This window comes from Cucurbita moschata, unplaced genomic scaffold (genome assembly GCF_002738365.1).
Source record: "Cucurbita moschata cultivar Rifu unplaced genomic scaffold, Cmos_1.0 Cmo_Scf00024, whole genome shotgun sequence".
Taxonomy (NCBI): Eukaryota; Viridiplantae; Streptophyta; class Magnoliopsida; order Cucurbitales; family Cucurbitaceae; genus Cucurbita; species Cucurbita moschata.
In genome coordinates, this window is record NW_019268540.1 from 2,845,254 (window position 1) to 2,861,662 (window position 16,409).

The 16,409-nt window shown below is 36.9% G+C and overlaps 5 protein-coding genes and 2 non-coding genes across 7 annotated transcripts in view; 6 read left to right on the forward strand and 1 right to left on the reverse strand.

Moving 5' to 3' along the window:
- The window catches only part of LOC111460981 (probable glutamyl endopeptidase, chloroplastic), a 6,115-nt gene extending 3,774 nt beyond the window's left edge, over window positions 1-2,341 (reverse strand). The window contains exons 1-3 of the mRNA XM_023104386.1: window positions 1,985-2,341; window positions 480-1,458; window positions 144-272 (exon numbers count right to left, since the gene is read on the reverse strand). Coding sequence (XP_022960154.1) covers window positions 144-272; window positions 480-1,458; window positions 1,985-2,282 — 1,406 coding nt within the window. The 5' untranslated portion in view covers window positions 2,283-2,341. The remainder of the gene's footprint in view (window positions 1-143; window positions 273-479; window positions 1,459-1,984) is intronic.
- Window positions 2,342-3,481: 1,140 nt separating this feature from the next.
- On the forward strand, window positions 3,482-4,313 carry LOC111461153 (calvin cycle protein CP12-1, chloroplastic-like). The gene is made up of 2 exons (XM_023104650.1): window positions 3,482-3,545; window positions 3,819-4,313. The coding sequence occupies exons 1-2, from the start codon at window positions 3,482-3,484 to the stop codon at window positions 4,154-4,156; spliced, it is 402 nt and encodes a 133-aa protein (XP_022960418.1). The 3' UTR covers window positions 4,157-4,313.
- Window positions 4,314-4,880: 567 nt separating this feature from the next.
- On the forward strand, window positions 4,881-4,952 carry TRNAH-GUG. The gene has a single exon. It is a non-coding gene; the product is annotated as a tRNA-His (tRNA).
- Window positions 4,953-5,167: 215 nt separating this feature from the next.
- On the forward strand, window positions 5,168-5,239 carry TRNAH-GUG. Its single transcript has one exon. It is a non-coding gene; the product is annotated as a tRNA-His (tRNA).
- Window positions 5,240-5,336: 97 nt separating this feature from the next.
- Window positions 5,337-11,421, forward strand: LOC111460664 (DNA replication licensing factor MCM7-like). Its single transcript, XM_023103881.1, has 15 exons — window positions 5,337-5,475; window positions 5,559-5,626; window positions 5,797-5,856; window positions 5,949-6,172; window positions 6,689-6,866; window positions 7,145-7,267; window positions 7,375-7,464; window positions 7,886-8,028; window positions 8,205-8,382; window positions 8,623-8,814; window positions 8,927-9,099; window positions 9,229-9,432; window positions 9,981-10,146; window positions 10,428-10,649; window positions 11,113-11,421. Exons 1-15 carry the CDS (start codon window positions 5,427-5,429, stop codon window positions 11,215-11,217), a joined length of 2,175 nt encoding a protein of 724 aa, XP_022959649.1. The 5' UTR covers window positions 5,337-5,426; the 3' UTR covers window positions 11,218-11,421.
- A 757-nt stretch (window positions 11,422-12,178) lies between these two features.
- On the forward strand, window positions 12,179-15,010 carry LOC111460668 (beta-carotene isomerase D27, chloroplastic). Its single transcript, XM_023103884.1, has 8 exons — window positions 12,179-12,373; window positions 12,455-12,544; window positions 12,645-12,749; window positions 12,894-12,993; window positions 13,167-13,258; window positions 13,359-13,439; window positions 13,593-13,661; window positions 14,710-15,010. The coding sequence occupies exons 1-8, from the start codon at window positions 12,245-12,247 to the stop codon at window positions 14,845-14,847; spliced, it is 804 nt and encodes a 267-aa protein (XP_022959652.1). The 5' UTR covers window positions 12,179-12,244; the 3' UTR covers window positions 14,848-15,010.
- An 850-nt stretch (window positions 15,011-15,860) lies between these two features.
- LOC111460665 overlaps window positions 15,861-16,409 on the forward strand; it is a 4,284-nt gene continuing 3,735 nt past the window's right edge. Inside the window, exon 1 of the mRNA XM_023103882.1 lies at window positions 15,861-16,311. The gene's annotated coding sequence lies outside the window, so the exon portion shown is untranslated. The remainder of the gene's footprint in view (window positions 16,312-16,409) is intronic.

A 16,409-nucleotide genomic window follows, 5' to 3' on the forward strand; every position in this document is an offset into this window, starting at 1 on the left:
AAAAAAAAAAAAAAAAAAAAAAAAAAAAAAAAAGGTTCTGTTAAAGTTGAACAATGTCAAAGTAAAAGGTCAGTTTCAACTTTCTTAGCGGCTATCTAAAATAATGACCAGGATAAAAAACGGAGGAAGAAAGGAAAACATACCCATAGCGAAGATCAAGTTTGTGTAATATCTCTGGCCGTTCACCTTCTAGAGGCTCAGCAGATTGCGTATAAACAATATCACGAGGAGAAACCTCTATTCTCGCATCTCCACCATCTTGAGTTTCCGCCCTAAAAAATTGAGACAAAGTAAACAGATAAACTCAAACGAGCAATACAGGTGCAAATGCTGACAGTAATTAGTAAGCATGAACCGATTATTTTCCTTACAAGGTGACATATAACATAAATATTTAAAAATTTAAATACAAACAAGAAAGGGATGTCCATAAATATGCAAAGAGAAGTAACGATTGATTTAGGGACTCGGATGCACACCAGTAAAGTGTTGATGGCTTATCTGCTCTCCAATTGATGGAACGCATCCCCTTTCTTGCGCTGTTGAATGCAATGGGGATGTCCTCAGCAAGAGGCAAATCACAGAGCTCTCTAACAAATTTTCCATCAGTTGTCCACACAGCTACCTTTTTAGGAAATCTTCCACATGGAACAATAAAAGAATACGGCCTGTGAATAGTACTGATCAAAATATATTTGTGATCAGGGGAAGGGTCCAGTGATGTATATACAGCTGGTGTGCCAAACTCCTTAACTGTGCCATCCAATGAACCCAAAACAAGTTGGGTAGTGGCATAGTAGTCAAACAAATCTTCATCATATTTGTCCTTTAGCAAGTCCTGAAAGGTTCTGGCTTGAATAATGTTCATCTGCTCATTAGATTGAACTTTTGGACCATGAGGAACCAAGGGTTTCTTTGGTGGATCTCCACGAGAGGAAGGAATGGTAGAAACTAACAAAGTAGAATCATTTACCCAAACGAAATTCTCAAAAACTGCATTTACACATATGTCTGTATTCTGAAACAATGGTCTAGCTTTCCCAGTTTCAACATCAGCAACCCAAACTCTGAGCTTACCGCTACTGCCATTTTCCTCATCAACTCGCACACTGAAAGATAAATGACGGCCATCAGGTGACCAGGAAATGAAATTAATCTTAGCACCATATGGTAAGCCATGCACCAGCTTCTCTGGACCCAAGGAATCATCAGGCATCAACTGATGAATCCCTATGCCTGTGTAAAATGACATTCGACTTCTGCAATTGCACTGTCCATCAATACGAATACCAGCCAGCTTTTCTTCTGGTTTTGCAAGCTCTGATATTGGAGGTAAAGACCTTCGCTTGAGGAACAATATTTTATCCCTAAGTGGCGAGAATGACAATATGGGAAGCGGTGGAGCATCAACAATGTCCCTGATTTCAGTGGGAGGAAGACGATACCCAACCCCCAGAACTGAATTCTCGGAATAAACATACCATGAGTCAGAAACACCATTACAACCATCAAATAAAACTTCGAGCAATGTGGTGAAGGTTTGGATTTCAGTAAGCAAGCCACGAACAAACTTAGATAAAAAGCTAAAAAATCCCTAAAGAAAGAAGAGCACCACCAAACATACTGAGTATCAACTAAGCACTTTTTCATACAAATAGCACATGTAATCGAATTAAATATTTCATTACGACAAAAACTGAGAAAGAATAAATTGCCTCCACAAGAAAAAACACAAAAGAAAAGTTCAACGCATCAGGTAGGTACGATTACGAATTACGAGCAATAAAATTCAATATGATTATAAAGAATACGCCCGACCAAGTCCAGGTGACGCTAAAGTCCATAACCTAAGAACAATAAAATCAATCCCGTCAATACCTTGACCAATTCAATCAAGCAGTATCAAAGCGCTAAATTAACTAAACAATCGGCACTAGACAGCCACAATAGAATAAACAACTCAATGAGAAATTCTTTCCAGTACCATCATCTTCATTAGAGACTGAAGCCGAAGAGGAAGAAACAGAACCATTGGAGCCTCCGCTACCGCCACCGCCACCGCCGCCGCCACTGTCCTCGGAGACGATCGCGTTGAGAGGAACAAGGTTGCGGAGCCTAGACGAGGCCATGAGGGAGGGAGATGAGAGTGTTGCAGAGTGCAATCTGCGGCGGGTTGTGAGAGAAAGAGAAGAAGGGAGAGAAATGGAGGAGAAAGGAGGGAGAGAGGAAGGGAGGAGAGAGAGGGGGCGAGACAGTTTGTGAAAGCGCATCATCATCTTCATCGATTCCCGGCAGATTGGCGGACCAGTTGCAATTGGGCGAAAGTATCTCCACCGTCTGCATTCAATTAAATTTAAATTCCCTCACATATTATGAATTCTTATTTTTAATTTTATTTTGTCTGTGTGTATATATATATATATATATATATGTGTGGTAAAGGAGTAACTACGTTGTAACGCCCGAAATCTACTGCTACCAGATATTGTCTTCTTTGGTCTTTTTCTTTCGGACTTCCCCTCAAAGCTTTAAAAAGGTTTCCACACCCTTATAAATGGTAGTTTGTTCTCCTCCCCAGTCAATGTGGGACATCACAATCCACCTCCCCTTCGGGGCTCAGCGTCCTCGCTGACAACCACCATTTATAAGGGTGTGGAAACCTTCTGCTAGTAGATGCGTTTTAAAGCCTTGAGGGGAAGCTCGAAAGGGAAATACCAAAGAGGACAATATCTGCAAGCGGTGGATCTTGGTCGTTACAACGTGGACTCTCACAATCCATCTCCTTTGGGACCAGCATATTCGCTAGCACCGCTCTATGTTTGGATTTGATACGATTTGTAACAATTCAAGCCCACAAAAAACGTCTTCATTAGCACACTGCTCGATGTCTGGCTTTTAATCAATTAGTAACAGCCCAAGATCACCGTTAGGTGCTTAATAACAACTCAAGCTCACTGATAGATGTTTTGACTTTGATACCATTTGTAACAGTACAAGCTTAACGCTAGGTGCCTAACTTTGATACCATATGTAACCGCTCAAGCTCACCACTAGCAAATATTGTCATATTTGGGATTTCCCTTTGAGTTTCTCCTTTTAAAACACGTATATATAGTAAGGAAGTTTTCATATCCTTGTAATGAATGTTTTCTTATTATTTCTAACCAACATGGGATCTCATATATTTTAATTGTTATTTTGTCATTTAATTATTCTATTAATGCGACGAGTCTAAACATAAACTCGATCAAATGATGTCTACAATTTTAGAGTCAGTCTTACTAGCTTGTAATTAAAAATATTACTTGAAACTAATTTTTTTAAAAAATTATAATTTTATTATCAGTGTTCCAAAACATAATTGATTTTACTCATATTAGACGAACACCGCTCTCAACAATGGTATAATATTATCTATTTTAAGCATAAGTTTTCATAAGTTTGTTTTGGGTTTACCCGAGTATTATTTGATTATAAGCTCATGATTATTTGTAATGGACGTGAGACTCGTCCAACGACTCAAATTAAGGAAGTGTTAAACAAAGGTTAAAAACATTCTAATTATGTTTAAAACAATATCGGACGTCCCAAAAAAAAAAAAAAACCCCCCAAAATACGACAAAAGCCCAGCCACGTGGCCGTTCCTCAATGGCCATCAGCAGATAAGAAATATGTGCTCCCAAACCCACAGCATCCAATTATATATCCCCAATGATTTTTTTTTTAATCAATTATCCAAATCCACCGCTCCACCTTCAGCTCACTCCTCCGAGAAAAAATGGCAGCGATTTCCGGCACGGCGACGGCAGTCTTATAAGCGGTGGCTGACACGCAGAAACCCGAATCGCCGGTCCTCCGATCCACCCGGCTCAGCTACCAGTGTAAGCGATGGACTGCCGGTCGGATCAGTGTAGTTGGACCGGTGGCGGCCGCCCCGGACCGGATATCGGAGAAGGTGGTGGAGAGCATAAAGAACGCGGAGGAGACGTGCTCGGATGATCCAGAAAGTGGGGAGTGTGCGGCGGCGTGGGATGAGGTGGAGGAGCTCAGCGCCGCCGCTAGCCACGCACGTGACCGGCTGAAGGATGCGGACCCGCTCGAGGAGTTTTGTAAGGATAATCCCGAGACGGAGGAGTGTCGCACGTATGAGGACTAAGTAATTTATTTCAATAATTTATTTAGACTTTTTTTTTTCGATGCAGTAGAAAGATTTTGTGTTCTTTTAATTTTTAGCGAGAGAGGCTTTGGTTTTTCGTTTGTTTCATGAAATAAAAACGACGTTTCGAACTTTTAACCTAATGTTTAATATCTTTAAAATATTTTAGTTAATGAAGGATGTTAAACATTAGCTATCGAAATAATTAAACGACTATTATGATGTTATATAGTGCGATAGTTGACAATATTTTAAATTTTAGTTTCTACCCATTAAAAATGTTTAAATTTAATTTTAAAATATGGTTTAATTTGATAAGTATGTGGATGTTAAAATTGACGGATTAATTCTTATAAATTTAGAAAGTTATAACCTAAGTTTGTCATTTCATTTTTTTATGAAACAAATTAATATCGATTTCGTAATTTATCAATTTTAACATTTATTCTAGAAAAAAGGGTTAAACAAATAATGACGATGACGTAAATAGATAAAAACTTTAAGCATTATAAAATTAAAATATAGTATTTATTTATTTTTAATTTAACGATATTAGATGTTGAAAAATTTTAATCTCTCGTGCTCAATTCTATATTTATAAAGACAAAAGCATATGATGAAATGAAAGTGTTTTAAAAATTATAAATATTTAAATTAATTTTAGTTTCAAATGGTATTTTTGATAATAATCAAAAGTATTAATACAAATTCTATAAACATCAAGGTGGCTGTAGTTTAGTGGTGAGAATTCCACGTTGTGGCCGTGGAGACCTGGGCTCGAATCCCAGCAGCCACATTTGGAAGTATTTTTTAGAAGTTCCAAATTATCACGCAAAAAATGTAGAGGCATAAAAAATTCTCCCGTAAGTTTATATTGCACGTATTTTTTTAATGGAATTTATTATTGTTTGTGTCGATATTTAAATTGACTTTAACTTTTAAAATCTGTGGGAATAAATTCCTATGAAATTAGTAGTAAAATCTATCAATAGATAACTCACTGTCAACAAAGTGGCTGTAGTTTAGTGGTGAGAATTCCACGTTGTGGCCGTGGAGACCTGGGCTCGAATCCCAGCAGCCACACTCAGTTTTATATTTTTAATATTTTATGTTTTTTTCTCTTCGATTTATATATTTATTTATTTATATTTTTATCCGACACTTATTTTCCCGCCTAAAAGAACACTTCCTTTCATCATTTGCCGCCAAATCTTTAGACCTCCCAGTCGCATCCTTAGAATCACCATTTCCGTCTCCCCGCTTCTCCGAAATGTCAGCCATGAAAGATACCGGAGCTCTGGACTTCACCGCCGACAGAGGTAAGCAACAATATCTATAGTCTCTCTACCATTTTTTTTCTCCAGAAAGTTGCAGTTGAAAACTTGTTGCAATTTCTTTGCAGTGCTCGCTAAGGAGTTCATCGCGAACTTCGCCGACGCCAATGGCGACGCGAAGTATTTAAACATTCTGGTAAATCTTCCACATTTTCATTCCCGTTTCTCCACTGTAATTGTAAATTTGTTTGGTGATTTAGTTTTAAACCCTAAATTGTGCTTACCTCCTGTGATCGATTTGTTTGGTGATTTTGTTTCTTTAGACGTTTTGTTTTTTAGGTTTTGATTTGATTTTTTTTTTTTTAGCAAGAGGTTGCAAATCGCAGAGTTCGTGCAATTCAAATCGATCTCGAGGATGTCTTTAATGTACGCTTTTGTTTCTCTCTCTCTCTTTTTTTTTCCGATCATGTCCAATTGATTAGTTAAATAGCACAGTTTTCTATGCAATTGTATTTCAGTATAAGGACTTGGACGAGGATTTCCTCAGACGTATTACAGAGAACACTCGACGATATATTGGAATTTTTGCCGATGCGATTGATGAGCTCATGCCGGAGCCAACAGAGGCGTTTATAGATGATGATCATGACATATTAATGACTCAAAGGTCCGATGATGGACCGGATACTGCCGATAACCCTGACCCACGCCAAAAAATGCCTCCAGAAATTAAACGTTATTTGTGAGTTCATTGCGCTCCTATTCCTTCAGTTCAGAGTTGAGAGTATACTGAAAATTAGTGTAGCATGACTAATCACTTTTCATTCAATACCAAAATGCTTTTACATAGATTCTGTTTTTTTTTTCACCGTCAACTGTGCATAATTATATTCTGTACTGTGTTTTCTGGGCTCACAAGGAAGGTTAATTGAAAACTTGTCCAATTGGTTCTAGACTTGGGATTACTATACGAGTGATCTTTGATTTCTTATGCTTTGTGTGTCTCAGGAGGGCTACCGAATTGTCATTGTTACTTCTTGGCTTGCATGATTTGTCTTCAATGACAAACATGTTCACAAACGAAGAATTTCATTAATTCAGTTCCAATTGGTTGATATCTGCACCAATGCTATTATTTAATGTGTGGGGTTTTCATTCCCGAACATCTTTTCTAAATGAATTACCTATAATTTACTATATACTTTTAAGGGATTACGTCATTTCAAAACTATCTTATGCTCAATCATTTTTTATTCAGTGAAGTTTACATTAGAGCATCTTCAAAGGGTCGTCCATTTACCATAAGAGAGGTCAAAGCTTCATATATTGGTCAACTTGTGAGGATATCTGGTATTGTGACGCGCTGTTCAGATGTAAAGCCATTGATGCAGGTGGCTGTTTATACATGCGAAGACTGTGGTTTCGAGATATATCAGGTAATCTAAATTGTAAAGCTGTGATTACCATCCCTTTTCAAGAAGAACGAAATTGATGATGAAAAGAATATTTTATCGGTGGTAAATCATGATTGCATTAACATCACTAATGTCATTGATTTTTAAAATTGTGTGGCCCTTCTCTTGGTATGATTTTTAGGAAAGCTTAGATTTTACTGTGGTTACTTAACTTTTAGCTTCTTTTTCCTCCGCTTGGATGTTCATTTCTTCAGTCTCACTGTATTGTTCATTCATGTAGCCACTTTTCTGCTTCACAGGAGGTAACAGCTCGAGTCTTCATGCCTTTATTTGAGTGTCCATCTCAGCGTTGTAGAACAAACCAAACGAAAGGCAACCTAATTCTTCAACTTAGAGCATCCAAATTTCTGAAGTTTCAGGAGGTCATCAATTAACTTCTTTAAAGACATTGGTGGAAAAATATTTCTATTACAATTTCATATCTTGGTTGATATTCGTCATAAGGCATGCTGGTGCATTTGGTTTGCAGGCCAAAATTCAAGAGTTAGCTGAGCATGTTCCAAAAGGTCATATTCCCCGGACAATGACTGCTCATCTCAGGGGTGAACTAACGAGGAAGGTTAGTTCTGCAAGTAAATTCCCACTGGTATTTCTGATGGTGACTAGGATTTTGTTTAGTGTGGCTTATTGATCTATCTAGCCTCAGCAACTATTGCTTGTGAGTTGTGACCTTGAAATGCTTATTGTATTTGTTCATCATGCCAATATGATCTTTTTTTTTCGTAGCTATGTCTTTTTGAAACTTCAAGGAACAACGTCAATGAGTTTCAGTAATAATTAGAGCAAATGTTTGGAACTCAAATTTTTAAGTTTTCATTCAGCTTCTTTGAGTGATGGGTTTTAGTTTCTGTTCTTATCTAGAAAACATTAGAATTTAATGTGACACATATTGGCATGTGTACATTCAGCCCTTTTGCTCCATGAGTAATTTTGTATTAGAATAATTAGTTCACACCTGTCCTTTTTCTGAGCATTGTCAGGTAGCTCCAGGTGATGTTGTCGAACTATCAGGGATTTTTCTTCCTATTCCCTATACGGGTTTCAGGGCAATGCGTGCTGGTTTGGTTGCTGATACATTCTTAGAGGCCATGTCTATCACCCATTTCAAGAAAAAATATGAGGAGTATGCCATTCTTCAACTATCATCTTCTACTTCAACAATTTTCATCTATAATCTGCTTTTAGTGGCATCTTGTCTGCATTATTCCCAGCTTTCTTTCTTGATCTCTTATAACTGATCTATTGCGTTAACTTGGTTCAGTATAGAGCCTTTACCTTTTTAGTTGTTTTGTACTGCAGATATGAACTTAGAGGAGATGAGGAGGAACTAATTGCACGTTTGGCCGAGGATGGTGATATTTACAATAAACTTTCAAGGTCGTTGGCACCTGAAATTTTTGGGCATGAAGATATTAAAAAAGCTTTACTGCTTCTCCTTGTGGGTGCTCCTCATAGAAAGTTGAAAGATGGGATGAAGGTAAAAACATAAAATCATCTTGAGTAATATTTGATGCATGGGTTTTTTTTTTTTGTTAATTTTTAGTCTGCAATCAATCAATAAGGCAATGTTCTGGTTCATTATTAATTTGCATGAAAGTTTGTTTTTTCCCCTCCTTTTTCCTATCACTGGTGCATTCTATAATGATATTTAAGATAGTTTTTCTCTTTGAAATTTTCAAGGTGGAATTATAAATTCTCAATTCCAAACTCGTTGCAGATTAGAGGAGACTTGCATATATGTTTGATGGGTGATCCTGGAGTTGCGAAGAGTCAACTTCTTAAACACATCATCAATGTTGCTCCCAGGGGTGTCTACACGACTGGCAAAGGTAGCAGTGGGGTTGGTCTAACGGCTGCTGTTCAGAAGGATCCTGTCACAAATGAGATGGTCCTTGAAGGAGGGGCATTGGTGAGACACATACTTCATGCCTCCAAACAAAATTTGCACTTTGCTCTCCCTAGATTCATCATAGCTTCTGATGTATCAAAGTTCCACTGAGTGCGAAATTGAACTACTTCAGGTATTAGCTGATATGGGAATATGTGCAATTGATGAATTTGACAAGATGGAAGAATCTGATCGTACAGCAATACATGAAGTCATGGAGCAACAGACTGTGAGCATTGCCAAGGCTGGGATCACCACTTCTCTTAATGCCAGGACTGCTGTCCTTGCTGCAGCCAATCCAGCATGGTACTTACCTCAATGATCTTTTTGAGCCATTTTCTGATTCTCTCTTTCAAGTGGGTTTCCGTTTCTATACTTTGAGCAACTTTTCTCAGTTTTATGGGATCATGAAGTATGCTTATTGCATCTCCATAGGGGAAGATACGACCTACGTAGAACTCCAGCTGAAAACATTAACCTTCCTCCAGCTCTATTATCAAGATTTGATCTTCTTTGGTTGATCCTAGATCGAGCTGATATGGATAACGATCTTGAAATGGCTAGACATGTTGTTTATGTCCATCAGAATAGAGAATCTCCTGCCCTTGGCTTCACCCCACTTGAATCATCTGTTCTTCGGTAATGTTACAATTGCTTTCTTGCGTGCATATTAGACTAGGAAGTATAATGATTTCAGATTAAAAGGAGGCTTTGCTTTAGTTGATTTTCAAAATCTAAACATTCAGAATCCTCATACATGCTCTTCTTTATGCTTGGGGCTTAGTTAAAATATAATTATCAGTGTTTCATTCTTTTCTTTCTTATCAACCTCTGTTTAATGAACCAATAAGTTGTATATTTCTGTTTTAAAAAAGGAAAAAAATAATCTATACATTTCTGTTCTGATGACCAGATAAGTTCTGCTTACTATGTCAGACTTCCATGTTTCCTCAAAATTTCTGCCAATGAAAGTGAATCTTCCCAACAGAGAGCTATAGATCCTACAGATGTTCTTTTCAGTCATCAATTCTCAGATTATATTATACCTGTGTACTAAATGCATGCAATGGGGCCTGAAAATCTTCATTCTTTTCCTTTTTTACAAATCCATCATCAATTTCGGTTGCCTGAAAATTCTTCAATTCACTTTTTAAATTTGTACTTTGTCGTTTTGGTGGCTGTGTCAGAGCTTATATTTCAGCTGCGAGGAGATTGTCTCCTTACGTTCCCAAGGATCTAGAGGAGTATATTGCCAGTGCCTATTCCAGTATTCGACAGGAAGAAGCTAAATCTAACACTCCACATTCATATACCACAGTCCGAACTCTACTAAGCATTCTCCGGATATCAGCTGTAAGTCCTATCTTGCATTTATTCATAAGAGTAACCTATAAACTCTTCTGTATGTTATTATGCCCCCCATAGAACTAAATACCAAATAGAGACAAAGATACTGTTCCTTCCCCGCATTTGATATTTCAACTAGGTTGAAATATTTTTGCCCAAGCTGAACTCATGGTCCGACTTGGGTTGGTAGCAAAAGAAGTGCTGACCACTTAGCTCACGGTAAGTATACATAATGTATGTAGTTCTGATGAACTAATGAAACTTTGAATTGAACTCTTCCTTCACAGGCTCTAGCAAGGCTTAGATTCTCTGAGACTGTGGTTCAGAGCGATGTCGATGAGGCTCTACGGTTAATGCAAATGTCAAAATTTTCTCTATACTCGGATGACCGTCAAAAATCCGGTCTAGATGCTATCTCAGATATCTATTCAATCCTGCGTGATGAAGCTGCCAGAACGAATAAAATGGATGTGAGCTATGCACACGCCCTTAACTGGATATCTAGGAAGGTTAGTTATTCTTATTCTTATTCTTATAGTCGCTTACACTTGGAATTCCTACATCCTGCTCCACGCAGTTGAACACATTTGATAGACTGAACATATAAGAGGAGATACATCTAAAATCATAATGTTTTTACCGGTTCTTTATCTTCCCTGGATGGGAGAAACAGCTCTGAAATTCCCAAGGCCTTCTATCTTCTTCTTGCAAATTATTTAAAGTATGATTACTGTTAGAACAAGGAAATATATTGCTAGTCTAGATAGATTCTTGTTACTAAACACTGTACTTGAAGTTTCATCATGGTGATATTTAGCTTAGTAGCAACAACTATGCTTCAAATCGATGTCACAAATTTGCTAAAATCCATAATTTGTAGATGTTGATCCAAAAAGATCCATTCACGGTATCTTTTCTTTCATCAAAACTGCATCTAACTATTGGAAATTGAAATGTTCGGTTTTCTCTCAGGGATACAGTGAAGCTCAGCTAAAAGAATGTTTGGAGGAGTACGCAGCCTTGAATGTGTGGCAAATTCATCCACACACCTTCGACATTCGGTTTATAGATGCCTGATGTGTTGTTATTTGCATTATTATTGAGTTCGTGACTTAAAGGTAGTTTAAATTGTCTTATGATCATTTAGAATACGAAGTAAAAGCTCAAAAATTTTGGAGGGTTTAATGTTGTATCTATAGGGGTAGCTGTGGACATTACCACCATATCTGTATAAGTGTATTCTAATTTTTAAGTTTTAAGGGGATTATTTGTCTGGATCCATTCGTTTCATGTGTTCTAAATGTGCTTATATTTGGTTTTTTGGTTTTTTTTCTTCTAACATAATAGCATTATTTGGTTGATGTGTATAGAAAGAGTTGTACACTTAGAAGCGGTTTAGGACAATAGAGTGCTTGAGGATTGTTGAGAGCGAGTCTACGTTGATTAATTAAGGGGATAATCATGAGTTTACAAGTAAGGAACATTATCTCTATTGGTACGAGGTCTTTTCGGGAAACTAAAGTTAAAGTGTAGCAACCCAAGTTTACCGACAGATATTGTCCTCTTTGAGATTTTCTTGAGAGAGGTTTTTACACTATTAAAAAAACGTTTAGTTCTTTTTTCCAAGTGATCTAGGATTTCACACAAAGTCATGAGAATTTATGCGCAAATTGGACGATATCATACGGATGTGTATAAATGTGAGGGGTGATTTGATCTATTATATTTTAATTCAACCACGTGTAACAAATAAATTATATCAAATTAAAAAAATAAAGCATTTTAATTTCTATGATTTAAAAAAAGTTTAATTTAATATCTAGTTTCAAAATTAGAATTTATTTCCTTAGTTTGATAATATATAGCCCTAATAGTATTTTTCCAAAAATAAATCTTGAGGCTTTATACATTAATCTTTTTCTTAATTTTTTTAATTACAAAATTATAAAAGGGTTATTTTTTAAATTAAAAAATTAATTGTGAAATATGAAATAGTTTAGTTAGTTATCAAAGGAATATTTATCTAATTGCCCTCGCAAAAATGGGATATTCGTTCTAAAAGCCCAAAATTGTGAAGCGTTTCGGTTGTGTGTGGGAAGTGAAAATGAAGCCAGTGGTTCTTCTTCTTCATCCTCCAGCCACCATCTCTTCAGCCGCTCTTCGTTTCTCCTCCAAATCCCACCTTCGAAAGCGTCCCTTAAACATCTCCTGCTTCGCTGTTCAATCTGAATCGGTAAGGTTTCAATCTTCCCCTTGCCGTTTTTGAATTCAATCGACTTTTTCTTATCTTCATTGTATTTGAATCAATCCATAGACAAAGGTTGAAGTATCTTCAAAGCCCGAATACAAGCCTGGAATGCTCGACGATTTCTTCCTCAACCTCTTCCGAAGCAAAATGGTTCAGGTTGTTTAATTCAACACTTCACTTTCGTTGTTATCACCAATCGTGTTTCTGAGGAAGCAAGTAGTTGAAGTTAATTCTTTAATGTGTGTTTTGACTGCAGGAAGTCGGCTGGGATTCTGAGAAACCTGGATATGATGGACTAATCGAAGTCGCTAACAGGCTCACGATGAAGGGCAAATCCAATTCCGATACCATAGAAGCGTCGGTATTTCTTTTTTAAGAACAATTTGTAGATACAGAACAGAACATCTAAGTTTTTTGTACTCTTTGAACATTTGATCGTAACTGAAATTGCCATCGCGTGTTAAGGTTCGTAGATTTCATTATGGAAATTTGGTTGTTGCTGCAGGTTCGAATTTTAATAGCTTTGTTTCCTCCTCTTCTATTGGAACTTTATCGGATGTTGGTATCACCTATAGCTGGTGGGAAAGTGGCTGCGATTATGGTCGGTGAGTTGAGTCCTTCAATCTTTATCTGTATCTAGAATTTGGATATTGTTCCTTTTTATTTGGGAATCAATTACTTTTCATTTGTTTGACTTTGATCTATCCGGTGTAAGATTCTGAAGATTAGTTGAACTGCCCTGCATTTTTTTCCTTTTTCTTTTCCTCTGTGTTCAAAGCAAGGGTGACTGCGTTTACTTGTCAATGGCTAATGGGAACTTGTACTGTAAATTCAATTGAATTACCTGATGGATCGTCTTGCCAAAGTGGGGTATGAACTATTGATTACCATGTTCATGAATTTCCGTGGGAGTTGCTGATATTTTGGATTTTTTGAACATCAATTCAATATTCAAAGCTTACTGATGCAGGTTTTCGTCGAAAAATGCAAGTACTTAGAAGAAAGTAAATGCATAGGAATTTGTCTCAACACTTGCAAGTTTCCTACTCAGGTTTGTTCTTGCCAACGTATATATATCAAGCTCTTTCTTTACATTATTGGTTATTTGGGAATGTCTTGTTCGTTCGAGTCTCTTGATTCTGCACACACTATTCATTTGAGGACTCGACTCGAGCAAATCTTGACAATCTTAATTGTGATGTAGAGCTTCTTCAAGAACCAGATGGGAATTCCTCTATTAATGGAGCCAAACTTCAATGACTATAGTTGTCAGGTAATTCTATCACTTAACATTTCTGTTCCACTGTTGGGCAACTTTGTGGGTAGAATGGATAAGTCCTATTACATGATATTGTTTGTATCGATCTCCTGGAATGTTTGGATCCAAAGTATTGTGACTTGATTGAAATGGAGTTACTGAATTTAGTGTGAATTCTCCTTTTAGCCTTGACGAACACTGCTATTGACATCTAGACTCTAGTTATATGAAGATATCATTAGCCAGATTCCCAATTGAATCAAATAAATCCATAGTTTGAAAATGGTTTTGGGACCCGTGTATGGGACGTGTCGTGTGTTGAAGATTGTTAAGAGGGAGTCCCACATTGACTAATTTAAAGAATGATTATGAATTTATAAGTAAGGAATACATCTACATTCGCATGAGACCTTTTGAAGAAGCCCAAAGCAAAGCCATGACAGCTTATGCTCAAAGTAGGACAATATCGTCCCATTGTTATGCTCAAAGTGGATTGTTAGGGGGAGGCTGTTTGAGGGCTACATAGACCTCAGGGAGGATTGTTCGGAGGGAGTCCCACATTGACTAATTTAGAAAATGATCATAGGTTCATAAGTAAGGAATACATCTCCCCCAAATAAAATCTTAGACTTTAGCTCTGAAGATGTCATTAGCCACTTATTGAATTGAACCAAATAAATCCATAGTTTGGAAATGCTTTTGGCTTTTGGGACTAGTGTATGGAATTTGTTGTGGCTGCCCCCTTCTGTAATTTTGATCAAAGGGCGGTGGTTTAACTTAGCAGAATTGGGAGTGAAATATGCATCCCAGCTGCAACCACAATAGTTTGATATTATCCATTTTAAGCATAAGTTTTCGTGGCTTTGCTTTTGGTTTCGGTTTCTCTAAAAGGCTTCGTACCAATGGAAAAGTATTCCTTACTTATAAACCCACGATCACCCCTTAATTAGTCGATGTGAGACTCCCCTCTCCCAACAATCCTCGACACAACCCACCTTGTATCAATCTAATCAACGTTCACTTTCCTTTTTTTTGTTTCTTGTGGGGCAACCGAATGTCAAAGTTCAAATTTGGTGTTCTCCCTCCTCTGCCTGAAGAAGACAGCATACTCAAAGAGCCTTGCTTGGAGATATGTCCTAATGCCACAAGAAGAAGAGAAGTTTTGAATAAGATGAGTGCAACGCAGTGCCCTAAAGCATAGACCGAACAGCCTATGACAAGCTTGGGATGGTGCTGAATGAGCTGGGATTGCTTGCTAACCTATTGCCTTCGACATCTCTGAATTTTCTTGTACTAAAAAAAAAAAATTATGAGTTTATTTATTTGAGGGGTTAAAATAATCTCCAAACTTTTGAAAAGTTTGTTTAAAAAAATAGTTAATAATAGGTTCTTAAAGTCTTAATTTTACGTCTAATAGTCTTATTCAATTTTTTTTAAAAGCTTCACGTGTCTTTAGACACAAAATTAAACGTTTAGAACCGTTATACATAATTCAATTTTATAGCTAATAGATTAGTTAAGTTTAAAAAAATTTGAATATGCCAAAAACTTATTATAAGCAAATAAACATGTATATAAAGTCAAAGATTTATTAGACATAAAATTGAAAGTTAAAGAAATTTGATAGACATTTTTAAAAATTCAAAGATTAAATAAACAAAAATTTAAATATTTAAACTATATAAACTAATTTTAATATTTAAAAGACACAATTTTCAAAATAAAACCGACCATAGATTAGATTAAATTTGAATTTCTAAAAGTATAAAAACTAAAATAGAACATTCAAAATTTTAAGTAATAGAAACTATATATATATATATATGTGCAATGAAGAATTGAGGGTAATATTAAAATGAGAATTTTTAATGAAAGTTTAAAACACAAGGGCCAATAAAAAAAAAAGCAAATCAACGAATTTTAAATGAAGAGAAAAGAAGAAAGAATCCTCCAATAAACGACCTGTCTGATTCTTGGAACCTGCCAAAAGAGGCACATTTACAGAAAGCTGAAATCTTCCAGTGGCACATTACGTAAAATCTCAAATGTCCAGGGGTATTTACGTCATTGTATATATAACCCACACGTGTAACGAATAAGGAACGTTCCGTTGACGCTAACCTGCGCTGAAAAGGCGCAGATTAACTAAAATGCGCATATACTTGCAGCGCGGGTAGTGAAGTAGAGAAGAAAGAAAGGGGCGAAGAGAAAGAGAAAGATGGGTCTGTCCGAGTTGGCTCAGTGAGTCGCGTGACCGCATTTGACAAAGAGGGGGAACCCAAAAAAAATCACAGCGTGGGATTTTGAGGGAAGGGGTGGAGTGGAATTAGCCAAAAAATGGTGAACAAGCGGGAGATTATTAGTCCTCCTCTCCTCCTTTACCATCACCACCACCTCTCCCCCTTCTTTCTTTCTTCTTTTTTCTCTCTCATTCCCATTATTTTCCCCAATTTTGCTTCTTCGCTTCTAACCCTAATTCCCTTTTCTAGCATCGACTCCCTCTTTCGTCCTCCCTTCTCACTCCCCTTCTTCAATCGCTTCTTCCCTCCTTTTCTTTTCCCTAACTTTTGTTCTTTCTCGAGTTTTTCCATCTGGGTGTCTCTCGTTTCGTTTGTGGGTTTGTGGGTTGGGCGACTTGAGCGTGGTGTTGCTGTCTCTTCTCCAGGTAATGGGGTAATTTCCTTTTGGTGTGTATTGGGTTTTTTATTTTTTGGATTTTGGCTTCTGGGTTTGTTGATTTTTTGCCTTTTTTTTTTTTTTTTG